The 15,295-nt window shown below is 39.2% G+C and overlaps 2 protein-coding genes across 2 annotated transcripts; one reads left to right on the forward strand and one right to left on the reverse strand.

Annotated features, from left to right (window-relative positions):
• Positions 1-145: 145 nt before the first annotated feature.
• LOC124147675 (protein MIX23-like) lies at positions 146-5,826 on the forward strand. The gene is made up of 5 exons (XM_046518393.2): positions 146-208; positions 2,455-2,580; positions 3,872-4,018; positions 5,000-5,059; positions 5,692-5,826. Exons 1-5 carry the CDS (start codon positions 158-160, stop codon positions 5,746-5,748), a joined length of 441 nt encoding a protein of 146 aa, XP_046374349.1. The 5' UTR covers positions 146-157; the 3' UTR covers positions 5,749-5,826.
• Positions 5,827-11,251: 5,425 nt separating this feature from the next.
• LOC124147677 (UPF0389 protein GA21628-like) lies at positions 11,252-15,244 on the reverse strand. The gene is made up of 3 exons (XM_046518396.2): positions 14,977-15,244; positions 11,912-12,020; positions 11,252-11,611 (listed from the first exon to the last, which is right to left on the reverse strand). Exons 1-3 carry the CDS (start codon positions 15,149-15,151, stop codon positions 11,416-11,418), a joined length of 480 nt encoding a protein of 159 aa, XP_046374352.1. The 5' UTR covers positions 15,152-15,244; the 3' UTR covers positions 11,252-11,415.
• Between the last annotated feature and the right edge of the window lie 51 nt (positions 15,245-15,295).

Consider the following 15,295-nt stretch of genomic DNA (forward strand, 5'->3'; position numbering starts at 1 on the left):
CATTCGTTGTATTTCTAATTCTTCAAAAATAACACTTATTGATAGTGATGCTCGACATTTATTGACTAAAGCATTCCAAAATAACACATAAAGACATTTATGACATTAAATTATGTGGTTTTATTATTCTCGTTACTGCGAGAATTTCGAAACAAACATGGCGGCGTCCAGTGACGAGGTCACATGTGATGACTTTCTTGGTTTCCAGGTATCTGACAGTTCTTTTAGCATATTCACGCGACTGTTTCATTTGCTTAAACGCATTTTAGTTCATCCCCAGTGCCAAATATTTAACTTTTTACATTTAAGCAACTGATGTCGTAACTACGACTACCCAAACGTGAATAATTGCTTGAATCAGTTTCTAAATAGGCTAATTTTGCATGTTACTGGGTATGGATCAGTCTTGTGGTTGGGTTGTTTGATTGTTACGAGGATAACCTTTAAGTTGGAATGTCAATTTACAAATCGAGTGAAAAATCTGTCCATCAATTTAACATACTAACTAAAAATTATTAAGAAGTTCAAAAGAGCTTTATAGCATTACAATAGACTATAATTATACTTGGAATAGAAGCCAAGAAAATATAGATATGTACTTTGACTTTGTTTGTCTTTTAATCCTATCATTTTTCAGTCACTGCGTCATGAAATATTAATAAACATAAAAAAATGTTTGGAATTCGTTATCAATTAAATAAATGGACAGATGTTTCATGACATGACAATTTGTAAAATACCCAGTAGGTGAATATTTAGCTGTTTTATTAATTGCCTTAGCGAAAATTTTAGTAATTTTACACATTGAATATTGTATATACACACAATGAAATAAGCAATGCTAAGGTGAAATATTTAGTGTTACTAGTCAAAATAGTGCAAACGAAAATCCGCAGTGCCAAGTGAATAACCAAAACTTTGTTACCATTCACCGATGCTTCCCCCAAAGATACCTACATTTTCTTATTATTTCCTAGGCAAAACTTTTTCATTTTGTTGATCAATGGGATGTACGCCTTATACAGAGACAAATTCGCTCAGCACAGGTCGCGAAAAGTCAAGATTTCTCATGTTTCTGGGATATCATCCAGGTATCCAGCCAGTCCTGTTGGATCAGTGCCCCTCTTAGGGTCTAGATGTTCACCATTTGGGCAATTGCACATGTTTTTTTTACCAGACCACATATATATTGTTATACGATTTATGTGCTTATATGCCAACCCTATTGTTTTGCATAATTATCTAGATCTATATACTACTACAACTGCCACAGTGATGTGCTTTACACATCAAAGTGACCGTATTGCTAGCTCTCCGTAGGGCTTTGATGACAGGACATGGAGGCCAAATATGCCAATGGAAATAGCTTTTCACATTTTAGGATATTTGAACATTTAATGACATATGTTTATCTAAATGCCAATCCAACAGTTTGAGAATTGAATCGGGCATGTGACATCACATTCGAAAATTATTTTTGCATGTCAAAAATGAAAATCGAAATGTTGATATATGCAATAAACCAGAAGTTGTATGTTTTCTTACTTACTCGCCAACTTCTAGAATGCCAATCCAACATTTTGAGAATTAAATCGGGCATGTGACATCACATTCAAAAATTATTTCTTGCATGTCAAAAATGAAAATCGAAATGTTGATATATGCAATAAACCAGAAGTTGTATGTTTTCTTACTTACTCGCCAACTTCTAGAATGCCAATCCAACAGTTTGAGAATTGAATCGGGCATGTGACATCACATTCGAAAATTATTTCTTGCATGTCAAAAATGAAAATCGAAATGTTGATATATGCAATAAACCAGAAGTTGTACGTTTTCTTACATACTCGCCAACTTCCAGAATGCCAATCCAACAGTTTGAGAATTGAATCGGGCATGTGACATCACATTCAAAAATTATTTCTTGCAATTCCCTTTAAAGTGAGAGAAATGTCTGCTTCAGTGATCACACCGTGGGTGTAGGTCATCAAATAACTGGATTTTTTTCTTGTTTATTAAGCACAAATGCCCTTATTCTGAAATTAGGAAGATGGGCATAATGCAAGCCTTTTAGTGTGCTTTACATGTTGATTTGCATAATTATATACATATGCTACTTAGGGCTCGCTATTGATACAGATCACAGATAATTATCAATCAAGTATTGATAAATATCGGGGAAGTAACTTTGAACTAATATGCAAAAAAGAGTCTTGGAAAAAAAGGAACATACTTCACTCCACTGGTGAGTAGTGACACCTTTATGCAGGGATTACTTTGAGAACATTTGAGACATAACAAAAACAGTTACTTTCCATCTTCAGCAATTGACTTTATTGACAATAACAAGCCTGTTTTGGTAATTCTAAACTTTATTTAAAAAATAGTTTCAGAACACCAAGGACTCATGTCCCTGAACTCATTCACCACACTTTGTTTATTTGTACTTCGCAGGAAGCATTAAAGAAGTGGAGGTTTATCGATGACCGTATCGTCTATGCCCTCAACACATCACTGCCCACAGCTTCCTTTGCAGGAGAAGTGAATGCAACCAGTCAGTGTAAACATCTATATGAACAGGTACAACCCTCAGTGTATGTAGGACTTAAGTCTATGGTCATCTTAGCTTGGCCCTGTGAGGGTTCCCAGTTAGAAGTGGTTTATTGTAGGAGGGGACTTACTGGATCAGGTGGTCAAACATGGTGACATTGTTCATAGAGTGTCATTGTACCCTTATTGTTGCTCGTGATATCAATCTCTGGAATTCCTGGTCCTGACTTGATTATTGACAGGTCACCTTCATACAGCTGAAATATTGCTGAGTGAGGCAACAAATCTAAATTCTCCATTGCTCACTATGTTCGACAACGTGCCATAGTGTATGAGATCCGTGAAGATATTCGGGGTAGAATAGGTCTTCAGCAACCCATGCTTGCTGTAAAAGGCGACTATGCTATTCGTAAAAGGTGACTAACTGGATCGGGTGGTCAGGCTTGCTGACTTGGTTGATGCATGCCATCGATCCCAATTGCGTGGATCGATGCTCATGATATCAATCACTGGATTGTCTGGTCCAGACTCGATTATTTACAGACTGCCGTCATATAGCTGGAATATTGCTGAGTGCGGCGTTAAACAGCAAGCCAAACCATAATGTATGATGTACCTTAGATAGGATATTAGCCACAGATCTGAGAAAATGGATCATACTCTTACAAGTATACTTCAACAAAGAAAATGAACCATTTCTCTTTTGAAGTGATGCCTTTCAGATTATATGGGATGTAAGATAAAGTATTTAAATCAGTTTTCCCTTGATGATATCTATCTGTACTATTTGTTTGTTTGTTGTTTAATGCCGCACTCAGCAAAATTCCAGCTATATGATGGCGGTCTGTAAATAATCGAGGCTGGACCAGAATCCAGTTATTCATTTCATGAGCATCATTCCACACAATGGGGATATGATGACATGCATCAACCAAGTCAGCGAGCCTGACCACCTGATCCCGTTAGTCGCCTCTTACGACAAGCATAGTCACCTTTTACGGCAAGCATGGGTTGCTGAAGACCTATTCTACCCCGGATCTTCGTGGGTCTATCTGTACTAAAGGAACTTGTTAATGAATGAGAACTTAATCCTTTGTAAGGGCACAAGTATCCCACTCTTCTAAGGCACCAGAATCCACTGTGCAGTTACTTTCCTGAGTTGTACTAAGATCCTTGGATTGTGGGTTCAAATCACAGACTACTGATTTTTATCAATCAAGGGCCAGTTGGGAGGTTGGTTTCACCACAATGGTAAAAAAATGTCCTGCATCACTTAAAGCTCACTTCTATCTTTCTGCCAGTTTGCAATATTTTGTTTCAGCTAGCTGAGACCTATGATGGCCGAGAACAAGCCATTAAAAAGTGTGTGCGTACAGTTTCATCAGTTGTTGGTGATCTCCAAAATCAGAAAAAGAATGACCCAGACAATGCTGAGATCATGAAGAGGCTGAGCAAGGAGAGAACCAAGGTATGTAATGTGTGATTGTGTTTAATACAATTGCTATCTCTCACTGTAGCTGGCCTACACCATTCTGGATATCTATTGCATAATCAATTCTACTACATGAGGGGTGGTGAGATAGCCTTGTAGTTAAAGTCTTCCCCTTCAGGTTTGATTTCTCAATAGGTCCAATGTATGAAGCTTATTTTTCTGTTCTCTTCAGTCATCTTGTAATATGGCTGAAACAGTGAAAACTCACTCACTCTCATACATGACCAATCTAATACTAGCATTATTATTGAAATTGGTTCCATCCGTCCATCTGTCTGTGTGTGCGTGCATAACTCAGAAACCATTTAATATTTCTCTATGAAACTTTGAATGTTTATCAGACTCATGCTGAACTGGTGCCTTTTGCAATTTAGGAATTTTATAAATTTTTATTTTTTATGTTTCCATGGCAACAGGTTGGACTTAGGTTCTATAAGGGTGGTGTTCGTTTCCGGAGCATAACTCAAAAAATGTTAAATACTTTCTTACAAAACTTTGCATGTCTACCAGGCACATACTGAACTGGTGCCTTTTGATATTTAGCATTTTTAGAAATTTTTATTGTTTATGTTTCCATGACAACAAGTTGGATTTAAGTTTTAATATAGGGTGGGTTCACTTATGGAGTAATAACCGTAACATGTTAAAATGGGCAGGGGATATAGATGACTTCGTTGACTATACGCTTGTTATTATCTTTTGCAGCATGAAAAATTTGATTGACTTTTGTCTTTCATCTGGCATCTCTTTGACTTTTATGTGTAGCAGCGATAGAAAGTATTGTTAATCCCCAATCTAATGCTTTCAAAAGGCTAAGTGTGATGCAAAAGGTCTTGTCCACTAATTCCATCTCACAGAATGATATTTAATTTCCTCAGTGACATAACAACTTGTCGATCTTGTCGAGTAATCCCATGAAAATATTTGTGATTCAAAGGGGGCCTGTTTTCTTTTCAGCTGCGTCTCATGCAGTCTGAACTGAACATAGAAGAAGTGCTACGGGACCGGAGTATGAAAGTAGGTCTTCATCAATCATTCATTCTACGCTTGTTGACACCTCATTTTATAGAGCCTTGAGAGAGCTAACTGATGTAGTCAAGCACTGTTTATGTGTATCAATCAGCTCCTTGTTCCTCAATAGCCCTGCTGTTATTCAGGGGAAGAATTTGTGTATGTGTAAGATTTTACATATGCTTGTCATAAGAGGCGACAAAATGGATGCGGGAACAGGCTCGGTGACCAAATGGAACGTGTGGTCTTAGTTGACATTGTCTCATCATAACCCAACTGTGTGGATCACTGGTCACTATATCAATCACGACAATATATACAGGGTGCCATCATGAAGCTGGGATATTGCTGAGTGTGGCGTTAAACTTCAGACATACAAATAATACAAGCTTTAATAGTTTTTTAGACGACTAGTTACAAATGTAATGAAATGTAATGTAATGAGTTTCGTATTGAAGATGGGTTGCTCAAGTAACTTGAAACATTTATATATATGATGTCTTAATGGCAGACCCTGCTTTGGGGAGCAATTCAATTCTAGCCTGTCTCTTCTTTTAAAGATGTTGTATTGTGATTAATTCTGTTGTTAAAATAATTATTAAATTGTAAATTCATCGTAAACTCTTGTTGTTTTTCAGGTATTTTATGAACGATGTCGAACAGTCTATAGGCCTCCTTCTGCTCCGATAGTATGACAACAGTTTACTTAGAGTATGAAAGTGTGTGCCAAGCAGTCACCCAGTACGTTAGCTGCAGACAAAGTACTAACCTTGACAGGGGGGGGGGGGGGGGGGGGGGTAGAAAGAAGTACCAACTTTTGGCAAGGAGATAAAAATGGGAGTTGGTTATTCTTTTGTCAACATATAGTTGTAATATCCTTGTGATCGAGTGTTGGGAGGTGGTAATTTAAAATTGATGAACTTTTGAAGAAGTAATTTGTTTTTGTACGCATGGAAACACTGGCCCTCCATCTATACCTTGTAATGATGACTGGTTCAGGACAAGACGTGTATGCTAGTGAGACTGTCAGGTAACAGAAAGCTGTGTGTTGATTATGTGTGGACACTAGTACTTCACAGTGACAGTTGAGTGTATCAAAGAAAGGTGTCTTCTTCCTTGCTTGTCTCCTGTTTCAACTTAAACAAGATCTACAACCATAATATAATATATCTGACTTAACAATATCATACATATGCGGGTAGATTTTGTGTTTTTAATTAACAATTAAATCTTGTATAATGTCTGAAGGACCGGTTTGCCTCAGTGTGTGCAGTCAAGTTTTGTAAATACAGTATCTGTTTTAAAATAATGCTTGGTATTAAGTACATTAACTCGCCTTGAAAATAAGTACTCGGGAAATAGATGAATGGACAAACTGTGAATGGTTCAATTTCTGATAGACATTTTTATATCGTGAGCGATTTGTGTGTGTATCACGTCATAACCTAACTATGTGTACCATTTTGTGATGTGAACCTTTCTAGAGAAGAGACCCCGAATCAAGTAAAGAGCATGCATGTCAGAATGGCTCATTGTGATTTAGAGAGAAGAGTTGTTGATGGGGCTGAAACGATACATCGGTGCACTGCGAGGTTTCATGCGACGATATGATCCACAGTATGTTTCGTTCTGTATCGATACAATACAATACACTGTCTAACATAAATTACAACTCGTTTAACGAGCCCCCAGCGTTTTTGTCAGTCAAATACTGCAAAATGTGTTGTAATTATCGATGTAAGTTCTTCACTAAAAATAGCCACTAAGAACATGTCTACAACTAGATTTTCCTTTTGAACCTGTTTTGGAATGCTCATAGTTAAGAATTTTCCACATGGTTTGTCGTTAATATGAGTATTGCGATACATACTGTATCGTGACCTATAGCGTAGAGACCTTGCTGTATCGTTTCTCCCCTAGTTATTGATAGAACTGTGACTGTTCGTATCTAAGGGCACTCAAGGTTATGTCCGTGGAGTGTGCAGTCCAGACCTGTATTCTGCACTGACTGAAAGTGCAGGCCACAGTGCGAAGGATCTCTACTCCCGAGGGTCAAGTCAAAGAAATTATTGTGTGCTGAAATGGTGTCATTTCATTCATCAGCTTGTGTCATATTGATTGAATGGATGATTGGAAATGTATTATACTAGAGAATATATTTGTGATAAAAACAACCTGTTTCTGTTGTTATATTTATAAGAAAGTTAACGAGTTAGTCAGTGTGAACAAGTTTACTATACTAGGACTGCGGTGGGTACTCAAGTACCTGATAATGGGTCAGGTACAGATGGACTCAGTCGCCAAGGAGGGGGAGATAACTCAAAATGAAAGTTGTTGACAAGGACAGATAACTCTTGCCTCACCTAGACCGAAGAAATGGATGAGAAATGTTCAAGCACTGCACAGTATGGCTGCACTTTGACCTTGAAATGGCCAAAAAAGAAAAAAGATGCAGTTTATGGGACCATAACATATTTACACACAGACACTGCCAAGACACACAAATGTAAACATTTTATAATGAAACACAAATTGGTGTCCAGTTCTCCTGGTCAATGGGGACGGACGGGTAGCCTAGTGGTTAAAGCATTCGCTTGTCACGCCAAAGACCCGGGTTCGATTCCCGACATGGGTACAATGTGTGAAGCCTATTTCTGGTGTCCTCCGCCGTGATATTGCTGGAACACTGCTAAAAGCAGCGTAAAACCATACTCACTCACTCACTCCTGGTCAATGTAGAGCACTATGCACACTTCGCAACTTGGGCACATTCACATGGAAACTATCCAGCAAGGTTTTTACTGGCGAGGCAATGCATTTGTGTGTGTGTGAGATCTTCAGTCTCTTAGTTTTGTTTCGCACTCCGTCCATATTCCCTGATGCCATGTCTCAGAACTATTCATAGATATGTTGTTTCAAACAGTTTGACATCCAAAGATTTTTTACGTTATGATTGTTATCATCTTATGCTGGTTTCATAGTGCTAGCCCACTGAGATATTATGCTGCAGTTTAACATGGATACCCTCGCTGGTCAGGCCTGCTGACTTGGTTGATGCATGTCATCGATACCAATTGCGTGGATCGATGCTCATGATATCAATTACTGGATTGTCTGGTTCAGTTTTGATTATTTACAGGCCGCCGTCATATAGCTGGAATATTGCTGAGTGCGGCGTTTAACAACAAACCAACCAACCAACCAACTTTAAATGAGGTTAGTGCTCGTTTCTAACCTTTCTGGATGGAACTTGCTATACAGATCAGTCTACTGGTAAACTGGTGCCTTTTGAACAAATAGAATTTTGAAAAATTCTAGAACAGCATTATTTTCTTCTTCACTGAACTGAAGGTGTCCAATGGCAATGAACCGAAAGTGTGGTGTAAACAGCTGACCTCCATGTCTGATGTGCACCAGACCGGGGGGATATGTCATCTCCAGATGACTCTTGTTTATCCCCTTAGTGCCGAGCGTCAGGCATTACTTTAATTTTTTAGAATGATGCGGCTGGTGATCAAACCACCGACCTTCCACTTTCCCAATCTCAATAAAATCAGATCCTACATTAGGGGTCACGTCAGCAGGACCTTTCATCCGACCAATCACAGCATCGCTTACCAGATTCAGTGTCTTGTGATGATGCAACCTCGAAATGGTAAACACGAGGCAGTTCGAATGACAGTTACGGGCTCTACACTTGATTCCGTCCAAATAACCATCTACATGGGATAAACATTTGAAATGGAAGAGTCTTTCTTTGGGAGTACTGCCATGCAATCTCAGACATATGTTACACATTAAAGATTTTTTTTTTCATTTTGAATCGATAATTTTCAAAGCGAGGTTGCCAGTTTGAAACTAGTGCGGTAAAGATCGAGAAAGCTGCTTTCTGATTGGTTAATAGCAACTTCTTGGCATTTCATTTGATCGATCAAAGTTCAAAAAAGGTTGTTCTGACATAACCTGTAATGGGATCTTTGCTTAGCAGTAGCGACACATTTGTGTTTCAATACACAAAAAATCAGTAAGATTGTATGTTGCAGCAAATTCACATATCCACAATGAACAGCCACTTTGACCGCCCAATGATTAGGGCTGGGGCTGGGATGAGTCCAAATTTACTACTCGGGTACCCATCTCCCTATACCCTTCCCTACCCGGATACCCTCTGTAGGTTTCAAGAGAGGAGTACAAAATATCCGACTGAGAAATGTTTGAATGGAGGGCTGACAAAAAGTATTTGGATACACTCCCATACACTATGAAATGATCTGATCATGTACACACTGCAGTTGACTGAAGCTTTATTTTTATTCAAACATATAAAAGTCACAAGCTATGAGTGCATTGTCAGAAAGAATTACCAATCTAAGCAACTTGAAGTGTAACCATGGAGTTCTAGATAATTTTCGTCATTAAACAATACATTATGTGACTAACCACGGGGCCGGGTAGTCATCTGGGTACCCTGATCCTACTCAGTACCCACCGGCCCGAGTACCCGAGTTACTCATCCCTCCCTAATTAGTACAGTTCTCTTTACTAAGACTTGACGCCTAGGAGAGTGAGTTAGTGAGACAATTTCAGAGATACTGGTAGATCTGGGAGAAAATGTGTGTACATCAGGCTGCTCTTTCCAATGATAAGGTCACACATGATAAGCTTACTGTCACACAGTATTTCAGTCATGTTGTGACCGGTGAATGATTTGTTCATTGTTTAACGCCGCACTCAGCAATATTCCAGCTATATGATGGCGATCCGTAAATAATTGAGTCTGGACCAGACAGTCCAGTGATTGACATCATGAGCATCAATCTACGCAATTGGGATCGATGACATGCATCAACCAAGTCAGCTAGCCTGACCACCTGATTCAGTTAGTCACCTCTTTTGACAAGCATAGTTGCCTTTTAAAGCAAGCATGGGTTGCTGAAGACCTGTTCTACTCTAGATCATCACGGGTGACCAGTGAATGAAGACAGTGTATCAATCTTATTAGGATTAGGCTATGTTTGAGATGTTACAATATCCTACCAGAGTTTGAAAGGAAAGCATACCCTAGTGTTACTGTAGCAAAATTCAAGGATAAGCTTCTACCTCTTACAAACATACATTGTACTGACAACATTTCACAAAATAGTCATCTTTATGCCACACAACTGGCCAGAAAGGTGTAAATACATTCATTTACTGAGGTTACATCAATCTCATTAAAATCAAATCATGACAGTAGTGAGCATCTAACATCTGATTTTAATGAGATTAAGATCATATTTATACATGAATACCAGTACCTACATTTGTGCCATAATCAAAGACGGAAACTACATTTGATGTGTAAAGACGCAAGCAAACCCTGGATGACTGAAATTGTCAACTACAACCTTCACAGTGAACACTGTAACAAGAATCAATGGAAGCAGAGGCTACACATAAACATTCATGTAACTTCGGGCCCTATTATTCACTAAGAGCTTGGTAAGTTTAGGTAGAGCTGTTTGGGTTAAAATATGCTACTAAAAAGAGGTGAGGTGAGGTGAGGTGAGGTGAGGTGAGGTGAAAATGGATTTAACGTTGCGGCCAAGATTATTGCACTTATATAGCGACGTGCATGTACGTGTGTGTGTGGCTGCTTGTACTAGTCCAGACTGATGCCAATTTATAGTGCTAGCCCACTGAGATACCATGCCGCAGTTTAACATGAATACCCCACTCAGACACAGTATACTGATTCTGAGCCGACCAGTTCTTGTTTTAGCCCCTTAATGCCTAGTGCCAGACAGGGTAACAACAAGTACCATCTTTTAACGCCTTTTGGTATGACGTAACCAGGGATCGAACCCCTTACCTTCCGCTCCTTGGGCGGACGCTCTACAACTAGACCACGGTGGCGGTCCTACTGAAAAGAAGTTAAAGAACAAAGGTTTTTCCAATAATTATAGTTAGTCAGTCATGGCTGGTGGGTGCTGCAACACACCACCTTCTTATGGGGTGTTCTTTAACTTGTTTTGAGTAGTATACGGCCATGACATGATCTGTTTACCATCACTGACAAGAAGAGTTGTGAAATAGAAGCATTTTTATTATTATTATAAATAACTATTGTATATTATTGTAAAATTATCTTCGATCATGAAATGCATTCCATGATTGCCACATCAGTGTCAACATTGAAGAGAAAGCCACATCAGCAGCTTTGAAGATTCCCATAATACCTTGATAGCAATGAATGCATGCATAACAGATCTGTAATTTGACACCTAAAGCTCAACACCCCAATTCTGATTTTTTTCAGCTTTATGGAACATAAATGTTCATTACACAGCCAGAAGATACTGAGACAAGCTTGTGGAGGCCATTTATGTTTTCTTCTCCTCTCCTTCTTCCCGGAGCTTCTTCTGCCACTCCAAAGACTGTCTGGATATACTCTTGCCTTGCTTCGCTTCTCTCTTGCCCACATAGATCATCAGGAAACAGGCCATGATTGTCGCAACTCCCATTCCTAAGTTCACACGAATTCGGAGCCAATCTCTGGATTTCAGTATCTGAGAATGTCTGAAATTAACAGAAAGTATATTTTAATATTGAATATCATTATGTTTATTCTTAGAGTCATTGAGTATGGCTTTACACTGATTTTAGCAATAGCCCAGCAATATCACACCAGGGGACACCAGAAATGGCTTCACACATTGTACCTCTGTGGGCAATTGAACCGGGGCTTCGGGGTGACGAGCCACTACAAAAAATTCATGGTATGAAACATATTGTTCCCTTTCACATGTATGGCTCAATATAAATGATAGGGATTTTGTAAGCAAGTTAAATGTTAAAGCAACAACAGGTATGACTTACGATATTTCTTTAGGTACTGCCTCTACCGAGGGATAAACCTTCTGGAGAACGAGAATCTTCTTGTCGAAATTGGATGGGCGATGTGTTCTACCGACTGGTTCTGGCCGACCTGTAAAATAAAGCACTTGTGTTCCAACCTCAACCTTGCTACTGCCCTCGTCTTCGATCATCCAGTGTAAAATATATCTGTTCTGTTTTCATAAAAAACTAGACCCATTTACCACCATAGCTTTGTTTTGTGTCTGGGTGGAATAGCAAAATGCTTAAAATAGCCCTCCAATAAAATTACCCTGTTCATCACGATTAAAATAAGAGGCAACATCACCATATCTCTGGGAACTGGGAACTAGTGATTCGGACGATCGTTACTCTAGCTGCCGACTGACACACAATATCTGAAAAATGAAGGTTGTGCAAGAATTGTGGTTGCAGCAGCAGTTGTGCTACCTCTGACTTTGCAACTTATTGGAGAAGGAAAGTACCAAAATTTCTACCTCATAAAATTAATTGCAAATATAAGACTGGTTTGAAAAGCAGACTGTGCAAAATATTGTCCTTCGTTAATAGAAAACTTTCAAATGTTGCCACTTTTTTAATTTATTGTACACCATTCAATGTGAGCAAACCAAATACTGCCTTATATATCTTAATGACATGTCATTTAATGTTATTTGTGTTATGCCAAAATATGTTTGCCAAGTTTGTTTTTAAATATAAAATATATCAACTTGTCCTTGTCACTATATGGCTGAAATAATGCTGATGCATCGTTAAATTTAACTCACTCAATCACTAATGTATATTTGTATGATTGTGGACATAACGTAATACATTTGATTAGTAAAATAACTTGAGGTATAATTATATATATATAATATAATATATATGTATAATAATATAAGGCAGAATTATCTAATGGACTCATCCAGTGATAATGCATCTGGCAGCTTGGGCACATTGCTGTATAGAGAAAGGTACATTGTAGGGCTGGGCAACTCGGGTACTCGGGTACTCGGGTACTCGGGTCAGGTGGGTACTGAGTAGGACCTGCCTACCCATAGGACTACCCGGGCCCGGGGTTAGTCATGTGATACACTGTTTAATAACAAAAATGATCTTAAACTCTATGGTTACAAGTCACTAATGTTCTCCTTTCTTTCTGACTATACACCCATTCCTTCTGACCCATATAAGATAAAACTTCCGTCAACTGTAGTGTATGCATGACCAGATCATTTTATATGAGTATATAAATACATTTTGCCTGGGCTACGGTCAAACTTTTCCCAATCAGACAGTTTGTACCTATATCTTGAGACCTACATCAGGTACTGGGGTAGGGTTGCTTAATAGCAGGGTGGGTTCTTGGGTAGTAATTTGGGCCTACCTTTAGAATACAGTACCACAAACTTTTCAAACATGTGACAATACCCTATGACGTAATTTGTAGTATTTTGTTGCCAGTCACATCGGTGAAACAATGCCCTATGACATCAGGGGTCATCGAGTGCATAAGCTCCTCCCAGTGATCTATCATCTCCACACACAATGTCATTGAATACGCCCAGCGGTGTTGAGAGTTTTGAATATTTGTTTACTAAATATAGCCTGTGACGGCACATTTTATAGCAAGCTCTAGTTTACGAAAGCACTTTTATTTTTTTATATATTTTTTATTTCGTTTTTCTCGTAATTCAAGTGGCTAAAATGGTTATGAATGGGAACTATTATACATATATTTTTTTATCGGTTAATCAATTTTCATTATTATGCATAAGAATGAAGTTTTTTAGGGATATTAAACACATCCAAATGTCGCCAGTATTAGGTTAGGTTACCCCGAACTCTATCCTTAGCCCTTGGATCCCCTTTATGATCAATCACCCCATTATGATCATTAGGGTTAGGTACCCATTTTGAGGCTATAAAATTACCCGCACTCTATCCGTTGCCCTTTACGATCAATCACCCCTTTACGATCATTTGCGTTAGGTACCCGTTTAGTGGCCATTATTGATTCAATGGCGGCTCCTAATATTCTTCACACAAAAACGTCGAGTAAAAAGGATGAAATGGTTTTGTGTCGAATATTTAGGCGACTGGAAACTGTCCTGGAACATTCACACTCGCCACTTTCACCGGCTACATTTTTTCAGTACTGATTCAAAAGCGAACTCACCGTTGTGTCATCACTAGCCATGCTCATGCCTCCCTCGTTCCTCACTATTATCCATATCATCCTTACATTGTTCCCCACCACACTTTCCTGTCACAAACATCACCCGAAGAATTATTAAATAGGTGAGTTGAAATGGGGTTTATGTTGTGTCCAAGATTATTGCACTCATATAGGAACGTGCATGCATGATTTATAGTGCTAGCACACTGCGATACCATGCCACAGTTTTTAACATGAATACTCCACTCAGACACAGTATACTGACTCTGAGCTGACCAGTCCTTGTTTTAGCCCCATAATGCTGAGCGCCAGACAGGGTAACAACAAGTTCCATTTTGGTATGGGGCGGCCAGGGATCGACCCCGGACTGGACGGACGCTCTACCACTAGACCCCTGAGGTAGTCGAATTATTAAATACCATGTCATGTATGCGTACCCGCGAGTTCGACGTCTGACACCTGGAGCCGTTTTCAGTTTGCGCCATACCGGCTCATTCCTCACCACTCGGTATCTTGTAGATTATGGAATGGGACGAGTGTGCCAAATAGCATTGGGACTGAAGTCACTAAGTTTCACAGTGTGGATGTAGCTCAGTCGGGCTAACAATCTGAAGGTTGCGTGTTCGCGTCCGACAGATTCTCACATAAACTGGTTGCTTGTCTTTGAGACATGTGACCTACGGCAGAGATCGTCCTCACGAGAAGTTGTGGTATTGTATTCCAAAGGAGCTCCGTTAGTTCATATTTCATAGGGATAAGAGTTTATGTTTTAGCATTTATAAATTAGGACTGGATCTCATATTCTTGTAACATGAAAACTTGGTAACGTGCCAGACGGGCCATCGCTCGCGTTTCTTGATACTATTTGATAAAAAGGCATAAATACCAGTTGGTTTTGCATTCTCGCAAAAGGATCGGCCTTGATTTTGACAGATCGGGGACCTGTTCATCAATCCCTGACAGTTCAGCACAATCGATTTGTCTGTCGCTTTGTAACATCTTGAGCCGACCAGCTGTAGGAGATCGTACGCCCATCTTCTGTAGGGCGAGCAAAATGCCATCGGACTGGCGGTGGAGAGTAGCAGATCTTTCACAATGCGTCCAAGTTGCTTAGGTTGACCTCCAAACGTGATCACCACAGCTTCCGGGGAATCCCAAGTTCCTCCTTTTAAGAAACGAATATTTTGATTGGCTTTCAAATCGCA

Source organism: Haliotis rufescens, unplaced genomic scaffold, assembly GCF_023055435.1.
Source record: "Haliotis rufescens isolate VD_foot unplaced genomic scaffold, xgHalRufe1.0.p SCAF_32, whole genome shotgun sequence".
In the NCBI taxonomy this organism is placed as follows: domain Eukaryota; kingdom Metazoa; phylum Mollusca; class Gastropoda; order Lepetellida; family Haliotidae; genus Haliotis; species Haliotis rufescens.

Bases quoted from the DNA above. Each gene is read 5' to 3' on its own strand.
- LOC124147675 (XM_046518393.2), top strand. From the start codon at position 158: ATGGCGGCGTCCAGTGACGAGGTCACATGTGATGACTTTCTTGGTTTC. The intron at 4,019-4,999 runs GTATGTAATGTG...TTTTCTTTTCAG, and splicing joins TGAGCAAGGAGAGAACCAAG to CTGCGTCTCATGCAGTCTGA. The intron at 5,060-5,691 runs GTAGGTCTTCAT...GTTGTTTTTCAG, and splicing joins TACGGGACCGGAGTATGAAA to GTATTTTATGAACGATGTCG.
- LOC124147677 (XM_046518396.2), bottom strand. From the start codon at position 15,151: ATGGCATTTTGCTCGCCCTACAGAAGATGGGCGTACGATCTCCTACAG. The intron at 12,021-14,976 runs GTATTTATGCCT...TTTATTTTACAG, and splicing joins CGAGAATGCAAAACCAACTG to GTCGGCCAGAACCAGTCGGT. The intron at 11,612-11,911 runs GTAAGTCATACC...TGTTAATTTCAG, and splicing joins GCAGTACCTAAAGAAATATC to ACATTCTCAGATACTGAAAT.